The 17,374-nt window shown below is 45.1% G+C and overlaps 1 protein-coding gene across 9 annotated transcripts in view; it reads left to right on the top strand.

Annotated features, from left to right (window-relative positions):
- Positions 1-17,374, top strand: part of elf1 (E74-like ETS transcription factor 1) — a 272,982-nt gene that overhangs the window by 209,767 nt on the left and 45,841 nt on the right. For 8 of the 9 annotated variants that reach the window (XM_070883075.1, XM_070883074.1, XM_070883068.1 and 5 more), the window contains one exon: positions 7,370-7,535. The exons of the other annotated variant lie outside the window; for it this stretch is intronic. In XM_070883075.1, coding sequence (XP_070739176.1) covers positions 7,370-7,535 — 166 coding nt within the window. The remainder of the gene's footprint in view (positions 1-7,369; positions 7,536-17,374) is intronic. 9 annotated transcript variants of the gene reach the window in all.

The raw sequence follows: 17,374 nt of genomic DNA, 5'->3' as shown, positions 1-17,374 counted from the left end.
TCCAATTCCCTTTGGAAAGTTACCAGTAAATTCCCTTCCACCACCCTTTTAAGGCAGTTCATTCCCGATGATGACTCACTGCGTCATTTTGTTTCCTCTCATCTTGTCTCTGGTTCTTTTGACAATTACCTTAAATCTGTGTCCTCTGGTTACTGCCCCTTCTGCCACTGGAAACAGTTTCTCCTTATGTGCTCTATCAAAACCTTTCGTGATTTTAAATACCTCAATCAAATGTCCCCTTAATCTTCTCTGCTCTAAGGAGAACAATCCCAGCTTCTTCAGTCTCTCCACATAACTGAAGTCCCATAGCCCTGGTACCATTCCAGTAAATCTCCTGTGCACACTCTCCAAGGCCTTGACATCGTTTTTAAAGTGTGGTGCCCAGAATTGGGGACACTACTCCAGCTGGGCATAGCCAGTGTTTTATAAAAATTCAGCTTAACTTCCTTGCTTTGTACTCTCTGCCCCTATTGATAAAGCCAAGGGCCCTGTATTTCTTTTTTAACAGCCGTCTCAACCTGTCCTGCCACCTATAAAGATTTGTGTACACACACCCTCAGGTCACTCTGTTCTTGCACTCCCTTTAGAATTGTATCGTTTCGTTTATATTGCCTCTCCTCATTCTTCTTACCAAAACTTATCACTTCACACTTCTGCATTACATTTCATCTGTTATGTGTCTGCCCATTTCATCAGTTTGTCTGCTACTATCCTCCTCGCTGCTTACAACATTTCCCAAGTTTCATGTCATCTGCAAACTTTGAAGTTATTCCCTGTATACCCACATCCAGGTCATTAATAAATATAAAAAGAGCAGTGGTCCTAATACCAAACCCTGGGAACCACGAGGGGATATAATTGCCCCTTTCTGTAAGACAGATTGGTCGCTGAGTCTCCTCAGAGGGGCCGCCATTTTAACAATTGCCTTTCCGCAGGTTTGGAGTATGTAGGGAACCGCTCCGGCTGTTTTCCCACTGTGGCGTGCTCACGCCGACCCCTTCCTGAACTTGCCCCGCGGGAGTGGCCCTGCCACCGGTCGGTGAGCTGTCGGTACACACTCTGTGGCTTGGTGGTGCCTCCACCCTTAAAGGGGAGGTGGCGCTGCCGGCAACGGCATGTTTTTTTTGTCAGCCGACTGCCAGGTCAGGCCGACAATTATGGCTGCGAGTTCGGCCGGACCGCCAACAGACAGCTTGTCATTCCTTCTTAAGTGCCAGGCTGCTGGCCCAACCGAAGCCCTCCCTGGTGGGCCAGTGTTTGCCACTAAAGTGGCTGCAGAGTTCGCAGCGTCCCTCCCCTTTAACGTCCCCTTGTGACACGCCAGCGCGATGACGTCCTGCCCCGCCCCCCACTTCTGCCCCCATGCTGAGTCCACTTCCCTCGCACTCGGATGAAAAAAACCACCAATGCATGAATTTCTCCGGATTGTCCGCTGCATGTATTGGGGCAGATGGAACCATTTGAAAATGGTAGGTGCAACTTGTTTGGCGCGGTGGGCAATTTCGGCCCCCAGTCCTCTCTGCTTTGGTCTCTTAGTTAATTTTGGATCCATGCTGCCACTGTCCCTTTAAATGACCAGAGGCGACATGAGGAAAAAAAAATTATGCAGTGAGTTGTTACCATCTGGAATGCACTGCTTGAAAGGGTGGTGGAAGGGAATTCACTGGTAACTTTCCAAAGGGATTTGGATGAATACTTGAAGGGAGGAAAATACAGGGCAATGGGGAAAGAGTGGGGGAGTGAGACTAATTGAATAGTTCTATCAAATAGCCAGCACAGGCATGATGGGCCAAATGGCCTCCTTCTATAGTGTATAATAGACTTCAATTTTGCGAACAAGTCTATTATGTGGTACTTTATCAATATCTTTTGAAACATCAACCACACTGCCCTCATCAACCCTCTCCGTTACTTAACGAAGAACTTAGTCAAATTAGTCAAACACGATTTGCCTTTAACAACTCTTAGATTTCATTTATTAAACCATAATTTTCTAAGTCACAGTTAATTTTGTCCCAGATTATTGTAGCTACAAGTCTCCCCATCACCGACGTTGGGGTTACTGGTCTGTTGTTGCCGGGTTAATCCCCCTCGCCTTTTTTGAACAAGGATGTAACATTTGTAATGCTCCACTTCTCTGTCAGCACTCCCATAACTAAGGAGGATTGGAAAATTGTGACCAGAGCCTCCACTATTTCCACCCTCCTTTCCTCAGCATCTTCGGGTGCATCATATTTGGACTGGGTGATTTTTCTACTTTGAACGCTGCTAAACATTTAAGTCCTCTTTGTCCATTTTTATCCTATCCAATTTCTTCACTAGCTGCTCCTTTCCTATGACGTTGGCAGCATCTCCTCTTCTCCAGTAAATGTCGATGTAAAATACTCATTTAGTACCTCAGCCATGCCATCTGCTTCCACAAGAAGATCTCCTTTTTGGTCCCTAATCGGCCCCACCCTTCCTTTGACTATCCTTTTACTAGTTATATGTTTATAAACAACTTTTGGGTTCTCTTCTATGTTACCCACTAATTTATTCACACACACTCTCTTCGCCCTCTTAATTTGCTTTTCCTGTTGTCCTCTATTTTCATACCCCGTTTTCTACTATATTTCTCCTGAAAGTGAAGACATTGTAACCTTGCAATCTGTAGAGTGTTTGGGTAGAGCTAAACACAAGGGGGTTGAAATTGCCCCTTTTTATAGCCCTGTTGGCACCTCCAGGGGGCGCTAATGGGGTGCAATGGCGTTTTCGCCCTATGGAGCGCCTCCGGGGAAATTGCCCCAGGCAGCGCCGCACCCCATGATTAGCACCCAGGGCCGGAGCACAACCGGCGATGATGTCACCAACCACGCGCCGACCCCTTTGCGCCCCACGAAGGAAATTGCCCCGTGGGCTGCGAGGCTGGCGGACATCCGCTGCTGTCGGTGCACCCCTTAAAGGGGAGGCCTTTAGCACCCCGGGCCACCATTTTAATTTGTCAGACAACTCTTGGGTCGGCCTGACGATGGCGGCTCTCGCGCCGACCGGGCCGCTATCGTGCCCAATTCTGCGTCGCGTGCAGGAAGTTCCGGCCCCGGAAGCTTATCGCCCCCAAATGGGGCGAGGGGCAATTTCAGTCCCAAGAAGTCTTTGCAATGTGTGGGTGGGATACAGAAAATACGAGTGAGTGAATGAGCGAATTGAGAGTGTATATGCAGGTCGTATTTTACAAGAGCTAACCTCAGCCATATTGTCTCAACAATTTCCACAAGATTTCGCTGAAATGTGAATGTGGTCTAAATGGATGATTATAATTGTGCAGTTATGTGTGTACTGGCCGCATCACTGGTTTGTGGTATCCAGCATTGTCCTCGTCCGCTTCAGCATAGTCTTGGCGTCTGACTTGAGGATCTTGAACTTTATTTTGTACTGTTTATATCTGTTTCACTATTCTTCTCCCCCTTGCCATGGTGGTTGTCAACAACATGAACAATTTGTATTTTTATAGTGCCTTTAGTGTACCAAAAATATCCCACCATGCTTAAATATCAGGGGTCGCTGTGTGGGAGACAGTATCAGCTGAAGTTGAGAGTTAATCAAAGTTGAGCTGATCACTAAACTGGAAAAGGGTTTTCCAGTGTAGCGAGTTTAAATCACAGCTAATCCAGTTTAGCTCGCCTCGCTTCCTGACTCCTCAAAGCCTCTCCACCAGCTACAAGTCACAGGTCTTGATGTGATGGAATACTCTCCACTTGGCTGGATGGGTGCAGGTGCAACAACACTCAAGAAGCTCGACACCATCCAGGACAAAGAAGTCCGCTTGATCGGCACTTTATCTACCAGGCTAAACGTCCACCACCGATGTACTGTGGCTGCAGTATATACTATCTACAGAATGCACTGCAGCAACTCGCCATGGCTTATTTGGCAGTGCTTTGGAAACCTGTGACTGGCGTCACCTCGAAGGACAAGGGCAGCGGGTGCAAACGGAACATCATGCCCCTCGAGAACAGGCTCGAGGGGCAGAAGAGTCTACTCCCGTTCCTACATGCCTAACGGTCTAGTTAAACTTGCCCACTTTTGAATAAACCCCAATGGCTGGTGAAGGATTGGGAGTTAGCTGGTTGGCTATTCTGTCGAATAAACAGATAGAAATGGCACACAGTTGGGGCAGACGAGAATTGATGAATGGAGAAAATAGTTACAAAAATAGTGTGTAAACTAAAAGCAAGATGTAATCGAATTGGTCTGTATCCTCCCTGCCCTCGATCATTGCTTTGATCCAGAGCCAGACTGTTGTTTCAGGCTTGGTTGCAGCCTCCTGCTGTAACTTCCATACTTTCAAATGCATTAACACATACACCAAATCGAAATCCTGGTCAATAAAGGAATACTTCTTGAATCGTTGGTCTTCAGCACTTGCAAGATTATCCCTTCAGTACTCTGATCCTATTGCTGGCAAACACTAATATGACAGCAAAATTATTACTTTTAAATTTGCCTTCAACTGGGAAAATAGATTTGGAAAATAAAAGATCAATCCTTTACTGTGGATGAGCCAGAGTGGGGCATTGTAGCACTAGAATACTGAGCTGCTGCTGTTCAACACACAGTGCAGAAATTGATGGGATTGGTTGTAATGATACTGTTTGACCTTCAGTGACTACTGACTGACTGCACTGGCTATGAGCACTTCAGGGAAGGCTGCTCAAAAATATTAAAATACAGTGTGAAAATGTGCTTATTGAACCTCTTGAACATCTCTCTGGTATCAACAGAGATATAAATAGGCTCTACTCCTCGTGTTTCTTTTCCAAACAAAGGAACAAGGGTACATTTGTCAATTTGTTAATAGTGAGTTTGAAGAGGCAGAATTACAGAGAATATTACAATGCTGGGTCCTTTACAGCACCACGACTTTACAGCACACCATAAGATATCTTCTACCAGAAGGTGGGAGACAAGCAGCAGATCAGTAAAGAACAGCAGTGGTACATGTCGATAAAGTTGATTGAAGCTTGTGCTTTGTCTCAGCTTGAGTTTGACAGATGCCTGCTGCCCCCTACTGGGTGCTGAGCAGGAGGGCGACGGCAGTGAAAAGGGCGACTGGTTTGGACATTGCCATAACCCAGGTCGGTGATTGGAGTGTAGGAAGGTACAGCAGGAGCGGCGAGAGATTGCAGCACGATGTGATCGGGGCCCAGAAGAGGCGTGGGCCCAGAGGCAGCACGGGCAAGCCCGCATTGTGATATGTGTGCGCACTAGGTCCGTGCGCCACACCGGCTTGACAGAGCTTGGTCTTGGTTAATCCTTGCTGCTGGACCAAGACCAAGCTCTGTCAAGCTGGTGTGGTGACTGGTGTGCAATGGCCACCACATGTTTTTTTTTTTAAAAATCCACGCACAGGCATCTTCCACCCTTCAATATGCAGTTCGGAACCTGGAAAATTAGGTCCTTCATTGAAACACTTGTGAACTCATTGAGCACATCCCTTTTTGGTGTGGAAGCAAGTCATCCTCGATTCAAGGGACCACCTAAGAAGAAGATTGAGCTATCTTGCCCCCATCAGAACCATATGTATTTCAAAAGTAAGTAAAGGGCACCTTTCCATTTAAGGCTTCGCTGGGCTGTATTGGGGATTTACCATTCTGCCACTGGGATAAGTCGGGTAAGCATGGGGACCTCCTCCACTGACTGCAAGTACAGCAGTGTTAAACACAAGCGGCCAGGTGTACAGCAGTGAGGAGCCGACTTACAAGAATGTAACATAAACAAAGACTTCTCAGCACGTCTTTAATATAAAATATGCCTTTTTTTTTTACCAGTTTTTCCATTGAAACATTTAAGCTGAATTTTTTTTGTAACAGGATTTCTTTTTAACCTGTTAAATGTTAAGTATTCCAGTGCTATTTTTTGTATTGGCCCATTCTACACAAATAAGATCAAAAACTTTGAGCCATTGAAATACATGAGTTGAAATGGATTTCTTTTTTTCTATAATTCCATGCCTATATTTTAATTTATTTTATTTTTCTTGCTGTTTTTTTTGTGCTTGTTGGGGTGGGGATGGGTGCTGGGGAATGGAGCACTTCCATGTTATGGGCAACCTGGATCAATACCAAGTACTTTCAGGTCGGGGGTTGCATGGGGTTAGATGGCTGTGCACAGCTCCATCCAGTCTGTCCTAACCTCAAAAGAGCACCAAATTTAGCATTTCCGTTGCCCACATCAGCCATCCCGTGACCTTTCCGAATGAGATTGTCAACTTAGTACCAAATTAAGGGCAGCTTTGGCTACCTAGAAACCTATTTCACATACTATTACAGGTGGACGTAATGGATCCCATAGCACTATTTCAAAGAGGAGCAGGGGCGTTCTCCCAGTCGGTGTCTTGGCCAATATTTATCCTTCACCCAATCCCTAAAAACAATGATTTGGTCATTATCTCATTGCGTTTGTGGGAGCTTGCTGTGTACAAATTAGCTGCCGCGTTTCTTACATTACAACAGTGACTACACTTCAAAAAAATACTTCATTGGCTGTAAAGTGCTTTGTGCCGTCTTGAGGTCATGAAAGGCACTATATCTATGCAAGTTTTTTTCTTTCAATCTTGGTACACAAGATACCAGACTTTAATACACCAGACTTTCATGTCGTCGATGTTCATTGGCCATGAAACGTTTCTGGTGATTTGATATACAACTTCACACCAAGTCTGGAAGGTCAACTATGAGTGTCCTGGAATAGTCAAAGAAAAAGATGCAATACGAGTTCTAACACTGGTCAATGAATGTCAATCAGATAAGATACTCCGAGTGAAGTGGCATGTGGTTTTCTTTTGCAAACAGATCTTGTGTTGACTTGCAATTTTTTGAAGTTTAATTTTGAAGTGCTCTGCAGATAACCCCAAAACCTGCTTTAAATAATGTGAGGTGACACCTCCTGGAATCGACATGTTGCGTTTATTTTTAGATCTGTCAGTTGCTTTGGGGTGACTAGGGAACATGCTGCAGACATCTTTGTATTTGTCCTTCACCACCCCATGGGAAAAATAACATCTTTGTGTCAGTACTTAGTGTCCTGTTTTGAAGCTGCACCCCACTTAATAGCAATAAACATTTTGTTACAACTCGGTCGTATGTTAAAGGGTGGAGTGCAGTTCAGACTGACTTTTCAGGTTGGGCTCGTTTGGGTATATGTTGAAACCTTAATTCTACAAGGTACAGCTTTAAGAATAAGGTGCTGATATTCTCGGTTTAGGATGCTTTCCGAACAGGTGAACTCCGAACATGTTGAATTTTGTGTGAGCAGCTGCTGTTTCTTCACTGTATGTTTGCTGCCTCTTTCGCTTTAATCCTGTTGAATGCCTCTTTTTTTTAAATCCTAGCTTGAAGACCCTTTGTCGTTTCCTGCTGTGATAGTAGAACAAGTGCCAAACGCAGGCTTGTTCTATTCTAGCCTGGATTGTGATGAGATTTCCACCAGGATGATGGACGATACATCCTTGGATGTTGTTGAAGAACAAATAATCGAGGATAACATTGGTCTTTCAGGTATGTACCTTGTTGGGATGGTCCAATAGTAGTAATTTGCTTTACATTGAGGATGGACTGCAATGCATCATATGGGAAGCAACTTATGGCCATATGAAGGTTGACTACTGAAGGTGAGCCTTTATTTTCAACCTCTTTCTCTCTTGTTGGGTGTCAGCCTCAGCTCAGTGGCTTGCACTCTGGCTTCTGAGTCAGAAGGTCGTGGTTCAAATCCCACTCTGGAGCCGTTAGCACATAATCGAGACTGACACTCCAGTGCAGTGCTGCACTGTCGGAGGTGCCGTCTTTCGGATGAGACGTTAAACCGAGGCCCTGTCTGCTCTCAGGTGGACGTAAAAGATCCCATGGCCCTATTTTGAAGAAGAGCAGGGGAGTTATCCCTGGTGTCCTGGCCAATATTTACCTTTCCACCAACATCACTTTAAAAAAAAAAAGATTATCTGGTCATTATCTCATTGCTATTTGTGGGAACTTGCTGTGTGCAAAATGGCTGCCGCGTTTCCTACATTGCAACAGTGACTACACTTCAAACAGCACTTCATTGGCCGTAAAGCATTTTGGGACGTCCGGTGGTCGTGAAAGGTGCTTAAAAAAAATTCAAATCCTTTCTTTCCATCTTTCTTTCATCCCATCTTTCCTTCTTTCCTTCCTTTTCCTTTTCCTTTATATTTATGTTGAAACATGAGATCACATGCCAAGGAGCAACTTGGGGATGAATTGCAGTGCTGACCAGTGTATGGGATCTCAATGAACAAATAGTTGATATTGCATGATCTCTGAAATGCCTGGCCTATGGTTTTATTTTCTGATAATTCAGTTCTCAAATTGCACTCAATAGGGCAGATATTGCACTCAATAGGGCAGATATTGCACTCAATAGGGTAGTCTTCCTCCCAAAGCAGGTTGCCTCACCCAACCATGTCGGAAAATTGTGGCCATGTTGCCCTCGATTGTTTGTCCATTTTTCTGATCTGCGCTGTTGATGGTCAGGAAACTTGGCTGCAGGCGAGGACTCTGAAACTCCATCATAATAACACGTCCTAGCTGATTTCCTAGCTAGTGTCCTATGAGGAGAGTTTGAGTAGAATGAGCCTTTACTCTCTGGAGTTTAGAAGATTGCGAGGTGATCTCATTGAAATATCAAAGATTCTGAGGGGGATTGACACGGTAGATGCTGAGAGGACGTTTCCCCTGACTGGGGAGTCTAGAACCAGCGGTCACAGTCTCAGAAAAAGGGGTCGGCCATTTAGGACTGAGACGAGGAGAAATTTCTTCATTCAGAGGGTTGTGAATCTTTGCAATTCTCTACCCCAGAGGGCTGTGGATGCTGAGTTGATGAGTATATTCAAGGCTGAGATGGATAGATTTTTGGACTCTAAAGGAATCAGGACAAGGAATATGGGGATCAGGCAGTCAAGTGGAGTTGTGGTCGATGATCAGCTATGATCTTATTGAATGGTGGAGTAGGTTTGAGGGGCTGTATGGCCTACTCCTGTTCCTAATTCTTATGCTCTTATGTCCTTCAGTTCATGTTTTATTAAAAAATAGATAATCATAAAACAAATTAATTTTGAAGCTCATCCTCTTTTTTTTTGGATAATTTTCATTTGTACACGAGGTTCTGATCACTTTAAAGGTTGTGTGGTCAGACCCGCATAACAGTGCTATGGAGAATATTGCAGCCGCTTAATTAATTTATAGGATGAGCTACTTATAGCGAAGGAGGTCACAATTATAAGAAAAATCTTAGTTTGCTCAGGGCAGCGACATGCCAAGGAGTTGAAATGACATCATAAACGTGGCGACTTGACCCGAGGGGAATATTCGCAAGTCCCGGAAACAGTACAGAGAGGAGCTACTCGGCTGACGCCTGGGGGCCTAAATTCCGTAGCGCAAGAAAGCTGGCACACCTTTGAGTGTTTTCTGTTTTTACCACAGGGATCTATCCATGTTGCTGGCGGATTTTCAGGACTTTGTAATTTTTTCAAAATCCCAACGGAAGTTGGTCATAGTGGGGGCGGGAGATCGACAGGAAGGCAGGCTGAGGGGCTGAATATGGGTCGGGACCGGGTCGCCGCCGCTGTCACAGTACGTGTGTGTCACCACGCTCCCTCCCCTCTGTTAAAGGGGAGAGAATCGGGCATTTTAAATCTTCGGCCACTGGGCCACCAGGGAGGGTTTCGGCCGGGCCAGCGGCCTGGTGCCCAAGAGGGGGTGCTAGGCTGCCCGTTGGTGGCCTGGCCGAACCCAAGTGCACTATCGTGCCGGCCGATCGGGAAGTTGGCTGGCAAAAATAAATACATGGCGGCCGCGGCAGTGAGCCCTCCCCTTGAAGGGCTGCAGCACTGCTGGGCCGCGCACGCTCCGGATAAAGTGCACCGACAGAGAAAGCTGTCGGGGGCATCATGCGGCGGCGCTACGATTTTTTGACCAGAATTTCAGTCGGTGCATTTTTCAGGTGAGAGAGAGCGGCAGTTCGCATTCTGATGACGCGCTTGCAGCGGACATCGGCATTGGGCGGAATCGGGTTCAGGCCGATAAATCCCCGACCTGAATTTGAGTCGGGTCGGCCAGTTGACCACAAAGTGGCGGTCACGGGATTCCGATGCATGGCCGTCGCAAACGGGCAGTAACTGGTCTTACTGAGACCCTGAGCTTTGGCCTCCTGGTGTCAGAGGATTGAAGTACAGTCCTCACCACGTTGCCTGAGTTAAGTGTGGCCAGTCTAACACCTATATTGGGCAAATGGCGCTGACCATTCGGCCCCTCCATTAAAGTAGATTACAGAGGCATTGCTTAAAACTTATTGAGCGTGCTGGATGCTTTGAGCAGACTAGGTCAAGTTGTTTTCCTTTCTCCCATTTGATTGCACAAAAGGTCGTTTCCATACAGCCTGATCCAACGGTACTTCTATTCAAGTAGATTTTAATGGACCTAACTCCTAAGGTGCACGATTGAAATCAGGAGGCGGAAAATTGCAGACATAGACTTGCGACCTGGAACAGGTACAGTGAGTCACATCGCTGCCTTCTCGCTAATTATAATGTCTACTGCCTATAAGTGGGCAAATCACCTCAACTCCAATGCACCCGCTATAAACGGTGGGGACTCTATGAGGAAAGCCCAGAATAATTTGGGCTTTGAGCTTTGGATAAAGATAGATGATGGTGTATAGGCTAAGGGCACAGCTTCTGGTGCAAGGCAAATTTAGAATTGATCCGTGGCAGTCTTCATGCAAAGCGTGTTAACACTTGGAGTGCACTTTGGCTCTGGAAGTGAAGGCCAAAGCCTTGGGGTCAGGTCGGAAACAGTTGGATGTTGTAATGTTGGGCCCAGTAGGTTTTACTAGATGAATGAGCTAAGATGACCTTCCTCATCTGTACTTCTGATCATGATTGAGAGATTTGTTTCTACCAGAGCAATGAATAGACTATACTCTTATAAATATACAACTATTTGTCTTATAACGGTCAGTGATTGGTGCCTCTTGACACACTATATCACCAGCTTAGAATTTGTGGTGTACCATGTGACTAGTTTTGAAGTAATACTAGGAGTTATTTAATTGGCTGGCATAAGAACATAACATAAGAACATAAGAAATAGGAGCAGGAGTAGGCCATATGGTTCCTCGAGCCTGCTCCACCATTTAATACGATCTTGGCTGATTTGATCATGGACTCAGGTCCACTTCCCTGCCCGCTCTCCATAACCCCTTATTCCCTTATCGGTTAAGAAACTGTCTATCTCTGTCTTAAATTTATTCAATGTCCCAGCTTCCACAGCTCTCTGAGGCAGCGAATTCCACAGATCCACAAATCTCTGAGAAAAGAAATTTCTCCTCATCTCTGTTTTAAATGGGTGGCCCCTTATTCGTAGATTATGCCCCCTAATTCTAGTGTCCCCCATCAGTGGAAACATTCTCTCTGCATCCACCTTGTCAAGCACCCTCAGAATCATTTACGTTTCAATAAGATCACCTCTCGATCTTCTGAATTCCAATGAGTAGAGGCCCAACCTACTCAACCTTTCCTCATAAGTTAACCCCCTCATCTCCAGAATCAACCTAGTGAACCTTCTCTGAACTGCCTCCAAAGCAAGTATATCCTTTCGTAAATATGGAAACCAAAACTGCACACAGTATTCCAGGTATGACCTCACCAATACCCTGTATAATTGTAGCAAGACTTCCCTGCTTTTATACTCCATTCCCTTTGCAATAAAGGCCAAAATACTATTGGCCTTCCTGATCACTTGCTGTACCTGCATGCTATCCTTTTGTGTTTCGTGCACAAGTACCCCAGGTCCCGCTGTACTGCGACATTTTGCAATCTTTCTCCATTTAAATAATAACTTGCTGTTTGATTTTTTTTCTGCCAAAGTGCATGACCTCGCTCTTTCCAACATTATACTCTGCCAAATTTTTGCCCACTCACTTAGCCTGTCTATGTCCTTTTGCAGATTTTTTGTGTCCTCCTCACACATTGCTTTTCCTCCCACATTTGTATCGTCAGCAAACTTGGCTACATTACAAGGGAATAGTGTTTGTGTATTATATGCTGCTTTCAGGCCCACATGTGTTAATTTATCCTGCCATGTGATGGGTTAATTCATCTACCCATGTACAGTAATGAGATGTAGCCTGAGGGGCTGTTTTATGGGTGTCACGCTAGAATGGAACTATATGCAAATCTCAGATGAATGTAAGTTTTTCTCTTGTACAGGTACCAATTTATTTAGCTTGGCTTTGTTGTCAAAAGCACTGCTCGTCTGTGTAGGGAAGTTTGATTTAGAATTTGTGTCTCGAGTTCATTTTATTTCATGATGACAATATAGCTTTATAGTCAGGAGTTGCCCCCTACAGTAAGCCAAATCTGGGAAGCAGGACCATCACAAACTGGACACTGAGAGACAATCGGTCTTCACACAATGCACGGTCGACCACCACACAAAGCTAATTTATTTAACATCATGTACAAAATATTCCATCATTATAATATGGAGGTAATCGTCATAACCAGATCAAAACTCAGCATTTTGAATTTGTGTGAGATGGCTTTAGCTATGATCAGCATTAACATAGCAAAACATGATCCAACTTCTGAGTTTCATTCAACCTCAACTCTATAAATCAAATGGTATTCATTAGTCTGATGACAGGAAAATGATGTGCAGAACGATCCAGGTAACTTTCTGATGGCTCCAGACTTAGAAGTGCTGATTCAGATGTCTTTTCAAAAGAATCTGCTACAATGCAGACTAGTCTTTGCAGCTCGACTCTCTCTTCCCTGTCGATGAGACAGTTGGGTTTCCTTCAATGCTTGTGTCGAGAAGAGGTCAATTCTTGTTGACAGACACAGTGGGGAAATAAATGCACTCAGAATTTCCAAGTGGAAAACATACTCTTTGGGCCTTACCGCTGGCTGTCGCCGAGTTTTTTCGTTGCTCTCCGCTCGGTGACCGATTCCTCCAGGTCTGCAGCCGGTGGGAGGAGAGTACCACCAGGAACCGCCCACTGGCGGCCAAGTCGGATAAGTGACCTCCCTCCCGCCAAGCTGCCATATTGGTGCGGGCAGGAGTCGGCGGCAGCAGGGGAAGGACTGCTGCATGGAGGCAGGTCTAACCCCAACCGTAAGTAAGACCTGCACAAAAAGGTTAGTGAACATCTCTTACATTTGTTTTTCAGTGAGTCCATCTGTCTGGGGTCCTCTGAAGGTGTTCCAGTGTTCTTTTTTAAGATTTTTATTTTTAGGTCCCCCCCCCCCCCACTCCCTGGGCCCGATTTAATCCTTGGCAGTACTTTGGCGCCGATCGTATTTGCCGCCGAGATTGGGAGCTCCCGCCCACTGCTGCCCAGATTGACTGCGTAAGTCATTAATTTGCCGCCGGGCAGCACTGACATCTCTTTCAGAGGAATCTTCCTGGCAAAGTACTACTCAGTCTCTTGGCGGCCATCGGCAGTCCTTTGGCTGTTCTTTGGGCGGGCCTTGGCTTTGACCAAGCCCTTAAACTTTGCGTACAAGTTGAGGAAGTGTGAACATGGAATTCAATACATGACGTGAAATCAAAAGTCTAAGGTTGTTTCGGGAGGCGGTCCGTCTATATATCAGAAGTTATGATAGAAAAATGAGATGATGGATAACCCCTCCTCATAGGCAGTCCTTCGAAGTGAGGATGACTTGCTTCCACGCCAAAAAGGGATGAGTTCACACGTGTTTCAAAGAAGGATCTAATATTCCAGATCCCGAACTACATCGTGAAAGGTGGAAAATGCCTGTGCGTGGATTTTTTTAACGTGGGGTGGCCGTTGCACACCAGCCACCACATGGGCTTGACAGAGCTAGGTCTTGGTCCAGTGGCAAGGATTACCCAAGACTAACTGGCGACCAGCTCTGCTGCACCAAGTGCGCACACATATCGCAGTGTGGGCTGGCCCTGCTACCCCTGGGCCCTCGCCTCTTCTGGGCCCCAGATTCATGCCTCTCCTGGGCCCCGGTCACTTCCCTCTTTGGACTTTTGCCACTCCTTCACCCCTCCTGCTGTGTCTGCCCGCACTGCAATCAGCGACCTGACTTCGTAGCCGTCGCCCTCCTGCAGCAGCACACACTGCTCCCTGCAGTGGTATGCCGCCGCACGCTGCTCCCTCCAATGGCCCCGGCCTGCTGATGGTCTTGCAGGCCAGGACCACACCGATTTCCAGGCCGGGCCACCACATGCTGCTCCCTCCACTGGGGTTGGCAATTTGTGCAATGTGAGTCTTGAGAAAATCATGTGTATCAAAGGAAATAAATTCCCTCCCTTTTTGAGTTTCTCAAGCTTCTGAGAGATCTGTTTGTCCCATTTGAGAACCCTGCTTGTCCCAATGAGAGAACATTCAGCTAGGCCTTCTTGAGAGGTTCAGTGAGTTTATCCAGTGAACAGCTGAGTTGTACAGACGAGGAGGAGCTTACATTTGATGCCTAGTCCATGATGAATTGGATGATCTCAGCTAGGGTCACTACAACTGGCCTCGGTGCCCACAGGTGGGGAGAAACTAATTGATCAGAGTTCTCACTTCTGGTCCCTAACCAACAAGTATCCATACATTTACATTGGGTGAGCATCTATGATGCCTCCTAAAGTTGAATATCTTGCCAGTACTCACTGCGAGAATAATGGCCGCTTGGGTGGGGTACCAGAAGGGCTCGTGGAATTAAAGGCGAACAATAGCTTCAGCAAGGAAGAACGGGGAAGAAAATAACATGAGGAGACAATAAGTTCAGCCTGGCCATTATTGGTCGTTTGGACCATTATTTTGCTGCTACAGGGTATTATTATTTTTAACTGACAAATTGAAGTCTGCAGGTGAGCTGATTGTCTTGTTCATCTGTCTGTTTTAAACTATTAACCTCTGGCACAGTCCAGTTTCTTGACATTGCTGAACCAAAAAAATCCAGGACTTCTAAGTAATGCCCGGGGCTGACAGAGAGCGTGTGGCTGTGCAGCTTATAGGGGACATTGCTTCCGAGCATTGGAATAGTTTGCAATATAATTGCAGTGTTTCTGCTACATGTGCAGCTGTGATGTATATGGGAACAGAGGAACAGGAGTAGGCCGTTTAGCCCCTTGAGCCTGTTCCACCATTCAATGAGATCAATGGCTGATCTGCGACCTAACTCTAAATACCCGTATTTGCCCCATATCCCTCAATACCTTTGGTTGACGACAATCTATTAATCTCAGATTTAAAGTTAACAACTGAACTAGTATCAATTGCTGTTTGCGGAACAGTTCCAAATTTCTACGACCCTTTGCGTGTAGAAGTGTTTCTTAACTTCATTCTTTTAGACTATATCCCCTAGTCCTGGACTCCCCAACCAGCAGAAATAGTTTCTCGCTCCCTTATCAGTTCCCCTTAATATCTTAATAAATTCAACAAAATCACCACTTAACCATCTAAATTCCAGGGCATACAACTCCACTTTGTGTAATCTCTACTTGTAACTTAACCCTTGCAGTCCAGGTATCATTCTGGTAAACCTACGCTGCACTCTGTCCAAGGCCAATATATCCTTCCTAAGGTGCATTGTCCATAGATTGTGGTTGTATGCAGTCTCTCCTTAAACTTAAATATATTCAACTGCATACAAACTAACGATGCCTCTGACAGATTCTCACTCTTTCCTCTCCTGCATTTTGTTCAGCGTTTCTCACCCGTTTTTATCTCTTGATTTCTAGCTCTCTTTCTTGGAATGAAAAATGTGGAAAAACCATCATCTTGCTTTGTGAACCAACTTGCAAACTATCTTTTCTGATTCTCGTTCCCTTTCCTGTCTGCTCCATACTTCTCACACCCTGTCATTTTTCAAGATTTTTAATCCTTTTTTTTCACGGACAAAATGTTAGTGATTTTCAGGCATGGAGAAATAAAATGGCTGTTTGACTGACTGTCTATTCGCTTTCCGATTGGCGTGGGAAGCTGCAAGTTGGGCCATGTTGAGCGACCAATGGCAGCAATGTGGGGGCGGGACGGAGGGAGGCAGGAGGTCATGTGATGACGAGGACTATGTCCAACCAGAGTTGGCAACCTTATTGCTGTGAAATAAAGCCGTTCAACTATTTGTATCTGAATCATCTTAGCACATGGTTTCTCAGTCCTCCTTTGAAAAGACAGAAGAATCATAATTAAATTATATGAAAAACACAACATCAAGTTAGTACTTCAAAGGGGGATGCAGTGTTTCATCCCAAGGTTACATTGTGGTATAAGTAGATATTGGGCATGCAGTCTACTCTTACATACAAGAGGCGTGAGATCCATTTATGGGAGAGACTGATGCCATTGAACCTGAGCAGGTATTTAAAGCAAGACCCTAAACTTTCGCATGCCTCTTGTACAGGTCAATGAGTGTTCATTTGCACTTATTATGTCACTTTTGTGTTGCAGTTAAGCAGTTTCCACTTTGCAGTGAAACAGAAGTGTCTGTGTAACTCAGCAATGTAACTTCATGGAGTACCGAGGAGGATTGATAGCTTTGGCATTTAGGGGAATTGAATCTTTTATGTTCAGAAAAAGTTTCATTCAATTTTTGCTTTTACTTCCACTACTTTCTTTTAGTGTAATGTGTGTGCATTTGAACATTCATCGATGGTATGAATATATGCAGAGGGCAATAAATGGTTTCGGAGGAAAAGACCAATTAATGTTAGATGTGACTTCATCAGAATTCTGTTCCAAAGTTTTGTTTTGATCATTTTGACTCGCCTTTATTCCTCGAAGCTATTTAAAAAATGAAAAAATGTTTGTTTAAAATAGTCAAATTAGCATGCTCTAAATCCAGGTGGGTTATCATGGGCTCTGCGAAAAGGACATGTGCGATATTCAGTCAGGTTGGCCTTGTGAATGTTGGAATTATTGTAGATGTGCGTTGTCAGGCCACGAATGAATGTGACGGGAGTGGGTGTCTGTGGCAGTTCTTCCCCCTCCTTTGACATAACTTTGGTAGAAAATCCTTTGGAAATCCCACAAACTGCATTTACCCGGATTTTCTGGGATTTCCACAGCTCTTCCACCGAAATTACCGTAGATAAGCGGGCGGAGGTCCACAGGAATTCATCTCCAATGCATCTGAGCTTAGATGTCTAACGAGAGGAACTAAGGTAATATAAAGTTGTATTTGAGCTCCTTGCAACCACTTTTATTTTCATGTTTAAATTATGATTACTCTTTCCAGGAGAAATGTTTTTTTTCTCGAAGGTAGAATACAATAGGCTTAGAAAATGCACCAAATAGTGTAAAAAAAACAATTGAAATTGTCCAGCAGGGGGACAGGAAGGAATAAGCACCAGATAATAAAACT

Source organism: Pristiophorus japonicus, chromosome 6 (genome assembly GCF_044704955.1).
Source record: "Pristiophorus japonicus isolate sPriJap1 chromosome 6, sPriJap1.hap1, whole genome shotgun sequence".
In the NCBI taxonomy this organism is placed as follows: Eukaryota; Metazoa; Chordata; class Chondrichthyes; family Pristiophoridae; genus Pristiophorus; species Pristiophorus japonicus.
This window is presented reverse-complemented; position numbering and strand designations above follow the sequence as displayed.